The sequence below is a fragment of the Camellia sinensis genome, chromosome 3 (assembly GCF_055761805.1).
Source record: "Camellia sinensis isolate YWXY chromosome 3, ASM5576180v1, whole genome shotgun sequence".
In the NCBI taxonomy this organism is placed as follows: domain Eukaryota; kingdom Viridiplantae; phylum Streptophyta; class Magnoliopsida; order Ericales; family Theaceae; genus Camellia; species Camellia sinensis.
The window spans coordinates 194,914,775-194,932,666 of NC_138963.1; the positions used below are offsets into that span (position 1 = coordinate 194,914,775).

The following is a 17,892-nucleotide window of genomic DNA, read 5'->3' on the forward strand; positions in this document are numbered from 1 at the left end:
TCGAAATTCGAATTGGAGCTCAAGTACTCAATCTGAAAAACCCAAATTTTTGATGTCCGCTCGAGCGGGGGAAGAGCAGCTCGAGCGGGAAAATCGTGCTCTCAGCACTTTTTGCAGAGTTAGATGTACGCTCGAGCGGGATATCTCACGCTCGAGCGGGGAGCTTTTGTAGACAGGCCTTTCGCTCGAGCGCTCTATCCCACGCTCGAGGGTATTTTTCATGCAACCAATACTTTTGCAGGCCTTGAGGGTCCGTTCGAGTGGGTAAGTTGACGCTCAAGCGGGGACCCTGTTCTCTGAAATTTTGTATGCTCGTTCTGTGTTTCGTTTTCCATTCTCTTTCACTTGTAAGCACTCTTAGGCATATGTTAAGCATTGTAAATGAGTTAATGAGATAAAAATAAAGCCTAAAGAGGAATATGTGAATCAAAGAACGGATTGAACTGTTAGTGACCCTTTTGTGTTCATGAAATGTGTAGGGTCAAGCTCTAGGGCAAATCCACAAGCCGATCACTGTGAGTAATATCGATATCTGAAAGCTTGTCAATGTCCAATTGTTATTTCCCTTATAAGCTTTATGAGTTACTAATTGGGATTGTGGACAAAAGTTTGACATGATAGAAATGAATGGACCAAAGGTCGTTTTGATAAAAATGAATGGACCGAAGGTCGTTTTGACATGAATGAGTGGGCCGAAGGCCGTTTTGACATAAATGAATGGACCTAAGGTCCTTTTGACACGAATGTATGGGCCGAAGGCCGCTTTGACATAAATGAATGGACCTAAGGTCGTTTTGACATGAATGTATGGGCCGAAGGCCGTTTTGATGTAAATGAATGGGCCAAAGGCCGTTTTGACAAAAATGAATGGGCCGAAGGCCGTTCTGATATAAATGAATGGGCCGAAGGCCGTTTTGACATGAATGGAAATCTGATTGGGCCAAAGGCCAGTATGTTTGGAACTACAGTCATTTGATCTGAATTTTGTATAAGTGTATATATGTTAAGCAGAAATATGCATTGGGCCTAAGGCCGTTCGGTGCATGTTGTTCTTCATATTGCTTGTGTAATTTATGTATTCGATATTATTCACTGGGCTATCGTTCACGCTCATTCATGTGTTTGTAGGTGAGCCGAGGGAAGTCCAAACCCAGCCCCAGTGAAGTCTGCCAGGAACAACATGAGTTTTGGAGAGTCAGCCTTGTGTCTCACGTACGAGACCCATCCTTGCCATTTTGTTATGTATTTATATTTTGTCTTGTTGGCAAGGACATTTGTGTACATCTGTATATAGTTTTGATATGGGTTGACTCAGTTTGGATGATCCTGTCTGTAAAGGATTTCGTGATACTGTACTTGTTGTGGGTTATTAACGTATATGTGCATGGTTTGTTTTGAGTGCATATAAGCACGGCTCTATGGACAAAGTTTTAAAATTGTGCTTCCGTTTGGTCCCTTTACTCTTATGAGTTATGTCTGTTAAGGTTTGAGGCCGTAGGTAATCTCAGGATTACTGGCCGATTATGTCTTTAACCCTTAGGGGCGGGTTCGGGTCATGACAATCTTGAAGTCCAGGAACCGGCCGATGATAAATTTCTTTACCCCAGCATCCTCGGTCTTGTACTTTTTGTCCAAGGCATCCCATAACTCCTTAGCCGATTTCTTGGCATAGAACACGTTGAAAAGCGGATCCGCCAAGCCATTCAGAATGTAATTCCAGCATAAGAAGTCTGCTTGTTTCCAAGCGTCCAGAGCCATGAGCTTTTTGTTTATCTTGCTCATTCTCCTCTACGGCTGGTACATCTTCACTCAGAAACCTCGCAATGCTTTGAGTAGTCAAATAAAACAGCATCTTCTGTTGCCATCTCTTGAAATTCACTCCCGTGAACTTCTCCGGGCGCTCGTGATGATTGAGTGGTCCTCCCAGAATAGCTGGAGTAACAACAGGAGGATTGACCACAGAGGTCACAGCAGGGGTTGGCAAGCCAGTCGCCCCGGGGTTAGGATCCCCACCAACATTAGCAGCAGTAGCAACATCAGAGACAGTTGCCATTTCTGAAAAATTACAGCAGAATTTTCATTATTCTTTATTTCTAGAAATCAAACTTAACACTAGAAAATCCCACAATTAGAAATTTAATTCAAAACTAGTCTCACCACGCAACCTAGAATCGAACATGGTCAGGAAAGTTTCCAGGAAGACTGGAGGGGTCACACCGGTCCCACTTGAAACCCAGTTAACCTTAGACAAAACTTTCAAGAGCATGTTGACTCCTAGTCCATGGGAAACAACTTTAAGAATTAAATTTTTCAAGGGATGAACTAGGTTAAACACACCAAGTTCCAAACTGTACAAGCAATTACAACAAAGTTGTTACAATAATTACAAACAAATAAAACGTGCTTTACATATTGGTGAATAACCACAAATGAACACTCAAGCAAACAATTGCTTCCAATATTTAGTCCAAATTAATTCTTTTTCCCATTTCCAAAGGTATTCCTGCAATAAAGAGTTAGTAGCAAAATACAACAAAACCTCCCTCAGCTTTTCTTTGCTTTTGGCAAAGTAGTGATTGAATGGGAGGGTACTAGCAAACAAACTAATAAATAACTGTAAGTAAAGATTAAAACCAACCCTTAAGTTACACATCTAGAATTTAAACTAAAAAAAACTATAAAAAATTAATTACATAATAAACATGTAATTAACTGAGGCAAGTTACAAACATTTTATAACTCCTAAATACTTAAATCACATTACTAGGCAAGAATTGCAAATGACATGATTAACATGCAAATAATTCTAGAGAAATTAACATGAATTTAAATATAGGCAAGTTATAAACTTTACAACTCCACACCTAAATTAAAGATTAATAGGTACAAGTTACATGAAAATTTACTACCTAATAAACATGCTAGAAATGTAAATTGCACTTAAAATTAAACCCGAATGAACATGTAATTTATATTGTAAACTAGAAGCATGTGAATTAGAAGCATGTAAATCTAGAAATACAAGGCATGAACCGGTACACCATGAATTAATAAATTAATTAGAAAATACAGTGAATTAACGTTGCACCAATGGAACTCTTCTTCCCTATTGATAACAGTGGCCTATTCCATGCCATGGGAAGACCAAACAGTAGCATACACAAAATGGCTTAACCCTGTGTACATGCATCTAATAAACCAATTAACTCGCTAGTACTACCAGTGGCCAATTACATGCAAAATTATTACACACATCTATGAATCTATTAATCTAATTTTATGATAGGCATCGAATCTATTTTAAGCTTGTTGGTAAAAACTACTCACATTACATAATTTCACATTGCATATCGCAAAATTATGAGATGAACAAAACAAACCTTCAATCCCAGGAAAAATAACATGCTGAATAAAATACAGATAAAATATAAAATGGTTAAAGAAATCAAACCGAAGCCTGTGTGATACCGCAGTCTCCTTAAAATAGATTCGCCGCCTCACCGTTAGGTGCTGGAGGTACGCCGGCGTCTACTTCCCAGGATATGATGGTTTTTACCAGCTACAACAGAAGCACCTTCTGATTAGCTTAGCGAACAGACAACGGCAGCACTCTCTCTCAGGAAGAAAATTATGGGAGAAGTAGACTGACAGTATATGGATGTTAAGGAAAAATTCTATATCTCTTTTCAAGGAATATGGCCTCCTTTTATACACCATGGAGGAGAGGGGAGGAGCCTCTAGCCATCAAGGCTGGCAACTAATGCTAGCAAAACTGCCCAATCAATTTTGTAAAACTGATGAGCCTTAAATGTTTGAGTTATATACACATTTATGAGGCAATTTCTTATTCAACAAATTTTCTCCAACAGATGCAATAATAAATATTTTACTGTCGGCCACCAGGAACACTGACACGGTCAGTGTTTCAGTAATTCCAATTGTTATAATTGGGGGAATTGGAAAAACAACTCTTGCTCAATTGGCATATAATGATCCGAGGGTGGAAAGTCATTTTGATCTAAGAATATGGGTGTCAGTGTATGATAATTTTAATCCGAGAAAGATCATAAATGAAATTCTGGAGTACACAACTAAACAAAACCATGAGTCCTCACAAATAGGTGTACTACAGTCTCAACTGTTTGAATCCTTGTGTGGGAAGCAATACCTTCTCGTGTTGGATGATATCTGGACCGATGATCAAGACGAATGGGAGAAACTGAGATATCCATTGAGAAATGGTGCAGATGGAAGCAAAATTATAATCACCACCCGCAGCAAAAGAGTTTCATCAATAATGAAAACAATGCATCCTTACACATTGGAAGCTCTAAGCGAAGATGATTGCTGGACTTTGTTCAAGCAACGAGCTTTTGAGTCAGGAGAGGAGCGAGGATATCCAAACTTGCTGCTGACAGGGAAACATATTGTCAAGAAATGTGGAGGGGTGCCTTTAGCTGCCAAGATTCTTGGAAGTTTGATGCGCTTCAAAAGAGAGGAAAGTGAGTGGCTACATGGGCAGAAGAGCAAACTACGAAATCTAGATGAAAGAGAGAACATAACTTTTTCGATTTTAAGGTTGAGTTATGACCATTTGCCATCACATCTGAAACGATGCTTTGCATACTGCTCAGCATTGCCCAAGAATTTTGAGATCAGCAAGGAAAAGTTGATACGCCTGTGGATTGCGGAAGGCTTGATTCAGTTGTTTGGAGATACTTATTCTACCAAGAAGACGGAGGACACTGGCAATGAATATTTCAATGATTTGTTGTTGATGTCTTTCTTCGAAGCTGTAAATAAATATGATAACAACAATTCACCAGAGTTTACAATGCATGATCTCATTCACGACCTTGCAAAATTTATCGCAGGTAATGAGTTCCTGATGCTAGATCAGGATGATGCTTCTATCAAGCTTGCAAAAGTTCATCACTCATCAAACCCAAGTAGTAATCTTGCCCAAACTCACCATGCATCAATATTCTGCAATTTTTGGTCTTACAGGGTTCCTGAAGCTTTGTACACACCAAAGCAATTAATAACTCTTAGATTTTTCTCTCCAACAAATGACTCTGACAAAGCCCTACCGATCATAACTGCAGTCTTTAAACGCCTCAGAGTGCTAGATTAAAGAGGGTGTGGGATCAGGAGCCTGCACAAATCAATTGGTGACTTGATATATTTGAGGTATGTTGATCTCTCTAACACCCTTTTGGAAACTTTACCAAATACGATCGAGAACCTCTGTAATTTGCAAATGCTGGATCTCTCAGGCTGCCATAATTTGATGAATTTGCCAATTGGGATAACACGATTCATAAACCTGGGACATCTGATTATAAAGGACTACACAAGACTCACCCGTATTCCGGCTTCGATGAGAAGTTTGCTGAATCTGCAGACCTTGCCAATTTTTATTGTTGGTCTTGCATTTGATGAGAGCCTTTTCCAACTTGTGTATCTAGACCTGCGTGGTGAGTTAAAAATCAAGCATTTGGAGAATGTTGGTAGTATAGTACTAGACCTGTGTTTGGAGCAAAAGCAGCTTCACTCACTGGGATTATCATGGGGGGATGATGAGGCAAAGTCAGATCATTCTCCATCGAGGCAACCTTTAGAAGGGCATCATACCGATCATATTCATGTGGAGACTCTGCTCAACTTGTTGAAACCCAACAACACTTTGAGAAAGTTAATTCTAAATGGCTACTCGAGAGCTGTGTTTCCACAATGGATGAACGACATCATGCTTCCTAATTTTACAGAGCTAGTTTTGAACAACTGCAGAAGATGTGAAAAGCTTCCTATGCTCGGGCAACTTCCTTTCCTCAAGGTTCTTAACATGCAAGGACTAGATGCAGTGGTGAGCATTGGTAATGAGTTCTACGGCATAGAAGGTAAAGGAACTGCATTTCCTTCACTGGAGCAACTAACCCTCAAAGATTTTCCCAGTTTACAATCATGGGAGAGTGAGGATTCACAAGATGCCTTAATTTGCTTGCAGAGACTAACTATCATTGAATGTCCTAGACTCAAAACCATGCCACGGTTTCCAACTCTTCAACATTTGGAGCCGCGAAACTGCAATGCTAGGGTACTCCGGTCAGCAGTAGGGCTGGGCATAGGGTCATCCGAATCGCCCAAACCGCCCTACCCGATCCGAACCGCGCATGTATGGGCGGTTTCGCAAACACATTAGGGTAGGGTACGGTTTGGATTTTATGTAAATTTCGGGTTGCGGGTTTGACCCGCACCCGCCCAACCCGCCCGCATAAAATTTTTTTTTTTTTTTTGATCTGATCTGACCGTTCAAAATTACCTCTTTTTTGCCCCTTTAAATCTGATCGTCCAAAACAAAGAAAACCCTAACCTAATCAAACCCACTCACTCATCACTCATCATCAGAACTGTATCTATCTATCTCCTCTCTTCCTCTCGGTCTCTCTCTCACTTTCACTCGCGATTTTCATCTGTGCACTCACTCAGCGATCGAATCTCTCTCTCACAAGATCGACCGATCGATCAACCTCATCGCACATAGGTAAAGCCCCTCTCTCTGATCTCTGTCTATGTTTCTCTCTCCCCGATCTTTGGTTTTTTTTCGAACATATGAGATCTGTCTCTCTCTGACTCTGATCTGTGTCCCTCACTAACTCATCTCCCTCACTCTCTCATCTCAGTCTCTTACTCTCTGGTTTTGCATCCACACCGATCGACTCTCTCTCACAGGTAAGCCTCTCTCTCTCTCTCTCTCTCTCTCTCGCCCCGATCTCTGTCTGTGTTTGTTTGTTTGGAATGTATAATCATTGATTTAATTTTTGATTTAAGCAACAGATTTTTTGATTTAAATCTGTCTGTGTTGAATTTGTATAGATCTATCTGTGTTGATTTAAATCTGTCTGTGTTGAATCTGTATTGAATTTGTACAGATCTGTCTGTGTTGGATCTGTATTGAATTTGTATAGAAGCATGGTTTACACTTTTGGAATTCATAGATCTGTTTGCAACTTCATAGATCTATTTGGAATTCAATCTGTTATTAAAAATAATTCTTTTTTTTGGAATTAATTTTTAATTAAATCTATTGAATTTTAGGGAATTTTAAATCTGTCTGTTTTTAGGGAATTTTAATCAAAAATTGAATTTTAATAAAAAACGACTAAAAGTGCATTTTAGCCTATAAATGCCTACCAAGTTGTATTTTAAAGTGCATTTTAGTAGTCATAATGCTGATATTGTGGACAAGTTTTCATCCTTAAAGTGCATGTAAATACATGGCCATTTTAAGTTTCTGTGATCACTTTTTTTTATATGTAATACATAAATTATGATGATGATTCCAACTCCTGTAATGTCTTTCTTCCAGAAGGTGAACTTTTTCCTTTTAATGCATTGCAGTTGCAGAATTGCACAGCCTGTTTGAATTTAATATGATATCCAGATTGCCTAATTATATACCTTCAACTTTTCAAAAGTCTTCTTGATAGTTTGTGTTATGTGCAAGGAAGAAGAGTTAATCTAGTCTTCTTGATAGTCTTCTTGATAGTTTGTGTTTGTGTTTGTTTAGGGAATTTTTGATTAAATCTGTTGAATTAATCTGTTTGATTGAATTAAAATTGAATCCTTGACTGTTTTTGTAATCCAGTTTAAATGGAGGATAGTATTCAATCTCCCGCAATCAATCTTGTACCTCCGGAATCCTCTAATTCTCAAATGAATCCCCTCTTAGTCGAACCCGAACATGAACCTGAACCTAAGCCTCCTAGACCCCCAAAGAGAAAGAGTGAGGGTGGAGGGGGGAGAGCACCATCCACAGTTTGGGATCATTTTGACAAGGTTGTAGGGACTGATGGGAAGCGTAGAGCCATATGTAAATATTGTAAGAAAGAGTATATGGCTGACTCTAGACTTCATGGGACTAGCAATTTGAGGAGTCATACACCCAATTGTAAAGAATATCCAAATAGGGATACAGATGGTCAACAAACATTAAATCTTAAACCGAAACAAAATGAAGAGGGTGTTGAGGTTGTAGCAACAATTTTTAATTTTGATACTTGTAAAAGGGCTCTTGCGGAGATGGTTGTCATTGATGAGTTACCATTTAGATTTGTGGAGGGTGTTGGGTTTAGAAGATTTTGTAATGTCATGCAACCCAAATTCACACCAATTCCCTCTCGTCAAACCATATCTAGAGAAGTGCTTAACATATTCAAGAATGAAAGGGATAAGTTAAAGAAGGCCATGAAGGGTCGTAGAATTTGCTTTACTACGGACACTTGGACATCTATTCAGAATTTGTGTTACATGTGTTTGACTGCTCATTTCATTGATGATAACTGGAAACTTCAAAAAAGAATCATAAATTTTCAACAAGTTGAGGATCACAAAGGAGAAACATTGGGTCGAAAAATTGAGTCGTGTTTAATTGAGTGGAACATTGATAGCATATTCACCTTAACAGTTGATAATGCTAGTTCAAATAATCTTACCATTCAATATTTGAAAACGATAACCAAAGATTGGAAAGGGACTATTTTGCAACATGAGTTTATTCATACGCGTTGTTGTGCACATATTCTTAATCTGGTTGTGAGTGATGGGTTGAAAGAAATGGATGATTCTATTGCCAACATTAGACTTGCGGTGAGATATGTGAGGTCTTCTCCTCATAGGCATGATGTTTTTAAGAAGTGTGCGGCCATACTCAAACTTGATTCAAAAGCTCTTGTATGCCTAGATGTACCAACTAGGTGGAACTCTACCTATTTGATGTTAGAGGTCGCCGAAAAGTATGAGAAGGCTTTTAACCGATTGAAGTTAGTGGATTCCAACTTTGAACCTTATTTTAAGGATGTTGATGGTGGCATAAGAAGAAGTCCGAATGAGTTGGATTGGAAAAAGTGTAGAATTTTTTTGAGGTTTCTAAAATTATTTTATGTTGCAACCAAGAAATTTTCGGGGTCTCTCTTTGTTACTTCCAATGCTTTTTACAAAGAGATGTTTGTTATTGAAAGCAAAATTAACCAATTAATTTTGAAGGAGGATGATACTTTGAGCACAATGGCAAAGACTATGAAGCTAAAGTTTAGCAAGTATTGGGGGGATGGAAGCAAAATCAATTTGTTGTTGTATGTTGCGGTGGTTCTTGATCCTACCAAAAAAATGACATACTTGGAGTTTTGTTTTTCCAATTTGTTTCCTGGAGATAATAGGAAGGTGGAAGAGATGGTAGACAAGGTTAAGAGTTGCTTGAGTCGTTTGTATAGCCATTATGTCACACTTTATCCTTCAAATGAGAAATTTCCAAGTGTGAGTGAAGTTGTGAATATGGTGGAAGATGATGATGATGATGATCCCTATTCTTTAGTTGACTCCCAATTTAATTCCTATTTGGAGGGGCGATGCACTAGTGGATCTAAGTCGGAATTGGAACAATATTTATCCGAGGTTGAACATTTTGCAAAGAATCAAACATTTGAGATTTTGGATTATTGGAAGTTGAATGCAACCAAATATAGGGTGTTATCACAACTTGTTAGGGATGTGTTGGCCATGCCTATTTCTACCGTTGCATCGGAGTCGGCTTTTAGTACGGGAGGACGTATTCTTGACCCATTTCGTAGTTCACTCTCGCCTTCTATGGTTGAAGCTCTTGTATGTACTCAAAATTGGCTTCGAAGCAACCTTCCAATTTCTCTTCGAAAGGCGATGGATGATGTGGAAGAATTTGAGCAATATGACTCGGGTAAATGAGAATTTATTTATCTTTATTTTAATTTGTATTATTATTCATTTTCTAATGTAAGTTTTATTAATCTTCTCTTCTTGACTTCTAATTAGGTACTTTGGAGTCAAGCTCATCTTCAACTTCAACCTATAATGTTGATGCTATAATTGATGTCTAATATCCATTTACTCATTGGTAATTTTTTCATATCAACACATTTTCTTACTATATTGAGATGCAATATATAGACATTTGTTTATTTTTTCATTTCTTACTATCTACAATTGAAGATTAAAGTTTATATTTTTTCAATTTGTTTGTGTAGGGTTCATCAACCAAATGCATGGAATTAGAATCGGAATTTGCGAAAGTTGAATTGGATGTGATTCATGAAGATGAAGTTTGATATCTTAGAAGTGTTTTAATTTTATTTCATGGGTTTGTATTGAATGAAGTTTAAGTTTGACAACAATTTTTTTTTTTTTAATTGCGTTTTGGTTTTGGATGAATGTAACTTAATGAATTTTTATTTTTTTTTTGCATTTTGGATGAATGTAAGTTAATGAAAAATTACTCTTCTTCTTTTTTTTTTTTTTTTGGAGGTTAGGAATAATGAATGTTGAATTTTCAATGTAAGATTGGAATGATGAATGTTGAATTTTTAATGTAAGATTTTCTTATTTGGATTATGAATGATGAATGTAGGATAGGATGAATGTAAGTTAATGATAGAATGTAGATTTTGAATGATTTGTTTAGGTTACGAATTGAATTTGTTGTGTTTTTTTATTTTATAAGTTTTAGTTTATTAATTATTAATGTTGGAGCATTTTAGAAAATATGAGAAAAAAAGGTTTAAAATAAAGATTGACAAAATGGGGGGAAAAAAAGGTTTAAAAATAATTTTTTGAAAAAAAAGTTTAATCCGCAAACCGCCCGCACAACCGCGAACCCTATCTGCACAAACCACAAACCGCATTGCGGCGGTTGCGGGTTGATTTTTTCCCAAACCGCATAGATGCGGGCGGGTCCAAACCGAACCGCAAACCGTCCTAAACCGAACCGCGGACACCCCTAGTCAGCAGCAAAGCTAAATTCACTCTCCACTCTTATTATTGACTCATTTCCAGAGCTATTACACCTACCACAAGGGTTGTTGCAGAACAGTCCTCTTACATCTTTGACAATCAGCTCTTGCCAACAACTTAGTTCATTGCCATGGGATTTGAAAAACCTTGAGTCACTGACTTTACGCTGGTGTGAAGAACTATCTGCTCTGCCACAGCAGATTAGAAACCTTACCTCTCTAGAGTCTTTGGAAATCACGAAGTGCCATAGTTTAGTCTCTTTGCCAGAGGAAGGCATTCGAGGCTTGCATTCCCTTCGATCATTTTCTATAGAGAACTGCAATAACCTGGCTTCTCTGCCAAAGGGAATAAAGCACCTCACAGCCCTTGAGCGCCTGACAATCATGTATTGTCCAAATCTGCCCTATTTACCTGATGAATTGCAGTATCTCTCAGCACTCCGAAGTCTTAGTATATTAAGCTGTCAAGTACTGGCATCTCTACCAGAAGGACTACAGTACGTGAAAACTTTGCAGAACCTAGAAATTTGCAGCTGTCCAAACCTCATGGATTTGCTAGATTGGTTGGAGAACCTCATTTCTCTTCGATCATTGGCAATCACCGATTGTCAGAATATGAAGTGTTTGCCAAAAGGTCTAGAACATCTCAATGCACTCCAGCATTTTTCCATTAGAGATTGTCCTGACCTTGAGGAAAGATGCAAGGACAGAGGAGCAGACCGGAAAGAGATATCCCATGTCCCATACATCTACATCAGATCATCAGCATCACAGCAAGCAACACAATGTTGCTACAAGCAATTCAGGTTGCAACAGTCATAAACTGTTCTTTTTTCTAACTGGTAAAGTACTTGTATCCCTTTCTATAAAATTGTAGCAATTGATATATAATACCAATTTGCATGCAATTTATCATTTCAATTCACTAGCTACAACAAAGTGAGTCAATAGCATATTACTGTAAGTTTTTTGTATTCTGTATATTCAATTGATCTCATAATACAAAGGATACAGCTGTTTATATAGACCTCTTAACCCAAAAACAAAAAAGGAAACGATGTATTCCTAACCCTAAGACTAAAAAGGAAACAAAAACATGCTACCATATATCACAATACAACTATCATATATCACAATACACTACTATATATACACAATATTCTCACACCCCCGCTCAAACTCAAGGTGTTTTAGCAAAAAACACTGAGAGTTTGCCAAAAAGAAATTAAAACAGTGCAGTGGTGTGAGTCTTGGTAAAGAAGGCAAGTTGTAGAGCCGAGGGGACGAAAGGAAACAAGATAGAGTCAAACTGCAGATGCGGACAGACAAAGGGACAATCAATCTCAATGTGCTTAGTCCGCTCATGGAAGATAGTATTATGTGCAATCTGAATAGCACTGCAGTTGTCGCAATAGAGAGAAGTCGGAGAAGACTGAGGGACGCCCAAGTCAAAGAAAAGACAACGAAGCCAGACAATTTCGGCAGTAGCATGAGCCATAGCACGGTACTCTGCTTCGGCAGTAGAATAGGAAACAATAGTTTGTTTTTCACTTTTCTAAGAGATCAAGGAATCACCAAGAAACATACCGAAACCAAAAATGAACTTACGATTGGTAACATCACCGGCCCAATCTGCATCATCATAGGCCACTAACTCCAAGGAAGAAGTAAACGATAACAGCAAGCCTTGGAAGATAGTATTGTGAAGATAGCAAAGAATCTAAACCAAAGCAGTCCAATGTGTAGAGCGAGGAGCAGAAATAAACTGGCTAACCACATGAACAGCATAGGCAAGATCAGGGCGAATAACCGTCAGATAGACTAAGCAACCCACAAGCTCACGATATAAAGTGGGGTTATCCAGAGGGACACCATCAACAGTGTGGAGCTTCACATTAAGCTCAATGGGGGTATCAGAAATCTTAGTGTCAGTAAGAATGGCACGGTGAATAACCTCATTGGCATTCTTGGCCCGCGACAAAAAATAGCCCTTGGTAGAAAAAGCCACCTCAATACCAAGAAAATACCTCAAAGGTCCCAAATCCTTCATTCGAAAGTGCGGAAAGATGTTGCTTGACCTCAGAGATAACAGAAGAGTCAGAGCCAGTGATGATCATATCATCCACATATAGTAATAAAGAAACAAAACTAGTAGAGGTGTGGAGAAGAAACAAAGTAAAGTTGTGGGCACAAGGATGAAACCCAAGCTCAGTAACAACCGTTTGAAAGCGATCATAGCAAGCATGAGGAGATTGTTTCAAACCATACAAAGCACGTCGAAGATGACAAACCTGTCCAGAGGAATGCGGAAGGCCAGAGGGAGGACACATGTATACCTCCTCAGTGAAATAGCTATTAAGAAAAGCATTCTTAACATCCATCTGATAAAAAGGCCAATGACGAACAACAGCAACAGAAATCAAAGTACGGACAATAGTCATCTTAACAACTGGAGCAAAGGTTTCCTTATAATCAATGCCATACTCCTATGAGAAACCTTTGGCAACCAGGTGAGCTTTGAAGCGCTCAAGGGAATCATCAGAATGAGTCTTGACTTTATAGATCCATTTGCAACCAATCAGATTCTTGCCAGCACGCAAAGGAACCAGTTCCCAAGTACTAGTTTTCTGCAAGGCAGACAACTCATCCTTCATAGCTTGAATCCAATTAGGATCCTAACAAGCCTTCTTGTAAGACCGAGGTTCTGAAAAAAAGAAGTGAATGACAGACAAAAACGTACAATATGAAGGAGAAAAAGATGTGTTAGAAAAACTAAGTTTAACTACCTGTTTACGAATGTGAAGGGGATACTTACGGAGAGTAAGATCAGAAACAAGAAGAACAGTAGCAGGGACAGAGTTAACTAGTAGAGGGAGAGCCTTGCGATGAGAATAGACTAACAACGAAGGAGGAGAAGGAGCCGGCGGGGGACGAGGAGGGAGAAGGAAATAGACTCATAGGGTGCAGTAGAGAGAGACCCAACAAGAGGAATGTTAGGAGGAGAAGAAGAAACAAGCTCATGGGAAACAATAGAGATATACTTAGCAGTAGGGACCTCAGAAGGAAACAAATCAATGTGAACCAAGTCTTTTTTAGAAATTGGAGCGGTGAGAGGTGGAAACTGATAATAAGCAAGACGTTCCGAAAAGGCAACATGATGGGAAATAGGATTTTAACAACGATAATCTTTTTGAGTAAGACTGTAACCCAAAAAGGCACACAGGACAGACCGGGCACTAAGTTTTGTCTGATCTTTTCGGGAAAAAAGAACAAAACACGCAGACCCTAAAACATGAAGGAAAAAGTAATTAGGAAGTTGAGAAAATAGAGCCTCATAAAGAGAATGACTAGATAGTAGGGGGGTAGGCATATGGTTGCGAAGAAAAGCAGCTATAAGAATTGCTTCTTCTCAAAAGGGAGCTGGAACAGAGGCAGAAAGGAGAGATCTAGCTTTCTCAAGATAATGACGGTATTTACGCTGGGGACGACCAGTTTGGGCAGGTGTATCAGTACAAGAAGTTCGGTGAGTAGTACCCAAATTTGACAGATACTCACAGAACTCAATTTTCAAATATTTCCTACTTAAGTCAGACCGTAATAATTTAATGGTAGACCCAAACTGTATAGTGATCATAAACTGAAAGGTACAGTATATTTGGTAGAAGTCAAATTTATGAGTCGTAAGGTAAACCCAAATATAGCGGGTGCAATCATCCACAAAAGACACATAGTATGCAGAATCCCCTTTAGTAAAAACAGGAGAGGGTCCTCAGACATCCATATGCACAAGAGAAACATAAATAGAAGTACTTTTATTGAATGGTAAAGCTAACATTTTGACAAGTTTACACCCCCGACATTCATCAATAGTACTAGAAGAAACTTTACCTAATAATTCTGACTGAGCTAAATACCGTAAGCAGTCGACAAACAAATGACCTAGGTGAGAATGCCATAAATAAAACTGACTCGACTGAGAATCTAACTGAAATGAGGAAAGTGCAATTGGAAAGGTGGATAAAGGGAGATATAAGCTTTCTACCATATAAAGATCTCCAACTCTACGACTGATCTCAATCTGCTTCTTGGACACCTAATCTTGCACACAACAGACAGAAGAGGAAAATATAACATTAAAACCAGAAACATCAAGTTGGCTGATAGATAATAAGTTGACAGATAGCTGAAGAACATAAAAAACAAAGGGAATAGTAACAGCAGACATGGCAGAGGGTAAGACAAACCCAATACACACAACAGACATACCAAACCTATTAGCAGTATTAATAGTAATAGGAACAGGAAGGGGGCTACAGTTTCGAAGTAAGGAAAGATAAGGAGTCATATGACGAGAGGCACCAGAATCAAAATGCCAGAGAGAAGAAGGGATATTAGAGGAAGACCCAAGCAAACCTGAATGAAGAGAGGTAAGAGCGGAGGCAGATGGTGATGGCTAAAAGGTGGACATAATCTGCTGAAGTTGAGCAATCTGAGCACTTAAGAAAGCCAAGTCAGGATCAGGAGGAGCAGATGCTGCATGAGTGGTAGGAGGCCGGAAAGTACTCGGAGTAGGACCGCAAAACTTTGTCTGAGGTGTCTAACGTCCCTTCTTGGGACAGTTGTGCTTCCAATGGCCCCTTTGATAGTAGAGAGCACACTCATCTAAATCCAAGGGCCCTTTCTTGGGCTTGGCAGTGGCTTGAACCGGTGGGATCGATAATAGTGGAGGTTGAGCAGGAGCTAGGAAGACAGATGGAGACAAAGTCCGACTGGTCATTTTGAGATGAGTTTCCTCGAAGAGAAGCTCATGAACAATGGCATCCACAGAGTGAAGAGGAGACCGGTGAAAGATGCCACCACGAATAGCCTCATACTGAAGGGAGAGAGCCATTAAAAACTACACTAAACGACCTCGCTCTCGAAACTTAATATAAGCATCTACAACCTTAAGGCTGGAAGGTTCCATAAGAGCCAACTAATCCCAGAGACCTGCCATTTCAATATAGAAATCTTGAATAAACAGATCCCGCTGACGAGCTCCTTGAATAGCTGTTTCCAACTCATACCGCTTAGCAAAGTTGGATTGCTGATAAATACTCTGTAAGTAATCCCTGTTAGAATAGGAAGTACGTAATTGTGTGATTGTGTTTCCTTATATTATGTCGTATGGCACTCTTGTAATTACTCAGTATTATCAATATAAAAGGGAATAAAGTCCAACTCATTCCCTAATTTTTTCTCTTCTCCAAAACTACATGGTATTAGAGCCAAAACCCTAGCCCATACCTCTGTCGGTGGTCACCTCTCTCAGTCGACTTCTCGAGCTTATCACCTAGGCCCTCTACAGTTAATCCGAACCTCTCACACTCTTGTTCAGTCCATTGGCAACCTCCCTGTGCCTCGCGATAGCCTCTTAGGCCTAGTCGACAGCGCCTCTGGCTTTCTAGGTGTCTGTCGGCAGCCTCTCTCTTCCACCGCAAGATTGCCCAGGCTCGTTGGCAACCCTAACTTGTTTAACTAGGGCCACCATGGCTTCCTAGGTGGTTGACTAGGGCCTTCAGTGCTCCCTGGTTGGTCGACTAGGCTCACGCATGCAACTAGTCATCTCTGTTCTTGTTGTCTCTGTATAAAACAACAACAACAAAAAAAAGTTTTCTTTTCTTCTTTATGCTTCCATAGGGTGAGTTGTGCCTTTCCTTCCACTATTATCTTCCAGTTTGTGATTGGCCCTGGGTTTGAAGGTTCCTTAGTAGAATATTCATAGCAAAGTTCACTAGTGAGTCAACAGCTTCTCAGCCGCTTAAGAGCGAAAGATCCCTTTTACCTTCTACTATGACTGATAATCTCAACCCTGGCCTAAAAATCACTTCTCTATTCAATAGTCAGAACTATCTAGCGTGGTCGCAGAGTCTGACTATTTTCTTAAAGAACAGAGGGAAGATGGGTTATGTTGATGGCAGGATACAAGCACCCACCATGACGAACCCGAGTTATGATCAGTGGGAGATCACCAGCTCCCTCTTTATGGGTTGGTTGATCCATTCTACGGTCCTGGAGATTGGAGAGGGCTATCTCTCTATGGACACTACACAGGATATTTGGGAGGTTGTGACTACTACTTACTCCTGGAAGGGGAACTTCCCCCAGACTTTTGAATTACGTCGCTCCATTGAAAGGTCTGTACAATGTGAGATGACTATCCTTCAGTATTTTATCTTCCTTAGCAATGGATGGAAGCGACTTGATCATCTTCAGGATTACCAACCAGTCTGTCCCACTAATTATGTGGGTTACCGGAAGTTTGTGACACAAGAGTGGGTCTTCAAGTTCTTGGAAGGCCTAAATAGGGAGTATGATCCAATGCGGAGCAAAGTCCTTGGCATGGATGTGCTTCCTTCTCTCTAGGAAGCCTTTGCTTTTATGCAGAATGAAGAGAGTCGCCGCTCTACGATACTTCCCTTTGTCACTCCTGATCGCTCGGCCTTGGTCTTTGTACCCCTTCATGATGGCAACCGTGTGCCTTATGGTTCTCGTCCTTCCTCTGAGAAGGATAATCTTTTTTGTGACTACTGTTGTTGACCTCGCCACATACGAGAGACCTGTTGGAAGCTGTATAAGACTCCTTCTGGTGGCCTAGAAGACTGTCCTAGTACTCGAGGGGGTAGGTGTGGTTCATTTAGAGGCCAAGGGGCCAATGCTCGGGCACATCTTTCAGACACAATTGAGCCACCATCTTCATCTCCGGTTGTCTCTCCTGCTACTGATGTTTTGGGATTCTCTATCTCGGATTTTGAGATTGCTCTTCGACACTTGCTAGACCGTCAAGCCTCCACTTCTGATCCAGGTGCACCCTCTTCTTTCTTTCCCAATTCAAGTAACTTGGCTTCCTCCCAATGTGCATTGCTATCTCATACGCATGTACCATGGATTCTTGATTCTGGTGCTTCCAACCATATGCGTGGTTCTTCTAATTTATTTTTAGAGTATAACCCCTCCTCTAGTCAGGACAAAGTGCGTATTGCTGATGATGCTTTTTCATCTGTATCAGAGAAAGGTTTAATTCATGCCACCT

At 39.7% G+C, this 17,892-nt stretch overlaps 2 protein-coding genes and 1 pseudogene across 2 annotated transcripts; all 3 read left to right on the plus strand.

The window, feature by feature from the left end:
• Positions 1–3,090: 3,090 nt before the first annotated feature.
• On the plus strand, positions 3,091–5,134 carry LOC145822138 (putative disease resistance protein RGA3 pseudogene; annotated as a pseudogene).
• A 126-nt stretch (positions 5,135–5,260) lies between these two features.
• Positions 5,261–7,426, plus strand: LOC145822139 (putative disease resistance protein RGA4). Its single transcript, XM_082918737.1, has 2 exons — positions 5,261–6,105; positions 7,402–7,426. The coding sequence occupies exons 1-2, from the start codon at positions 5,261–5,263 to the stop codon at positions 7,424–7,426; spliced, it is 870 nt and encodes a 289-aa protein (XP_082774863.1).
• Positions 7,427–16,652: 9,226 nt separating this feature from the next.
• On the plus strand, positions 16,653–17,225 carry LOC145822140 (uncharacterized). The gene has a single exon (XM_082918738.1). The coding sequence runs from the start codon at positions 16,653–16,655 to the stop codon at positions 17,223–17,225; it is 573 nt and encodes a 190-aa protein (XP_082774864.1).
• The last annotated feature ends 667 nt before the right edge of the window (positions 17,226–17,892 follow it).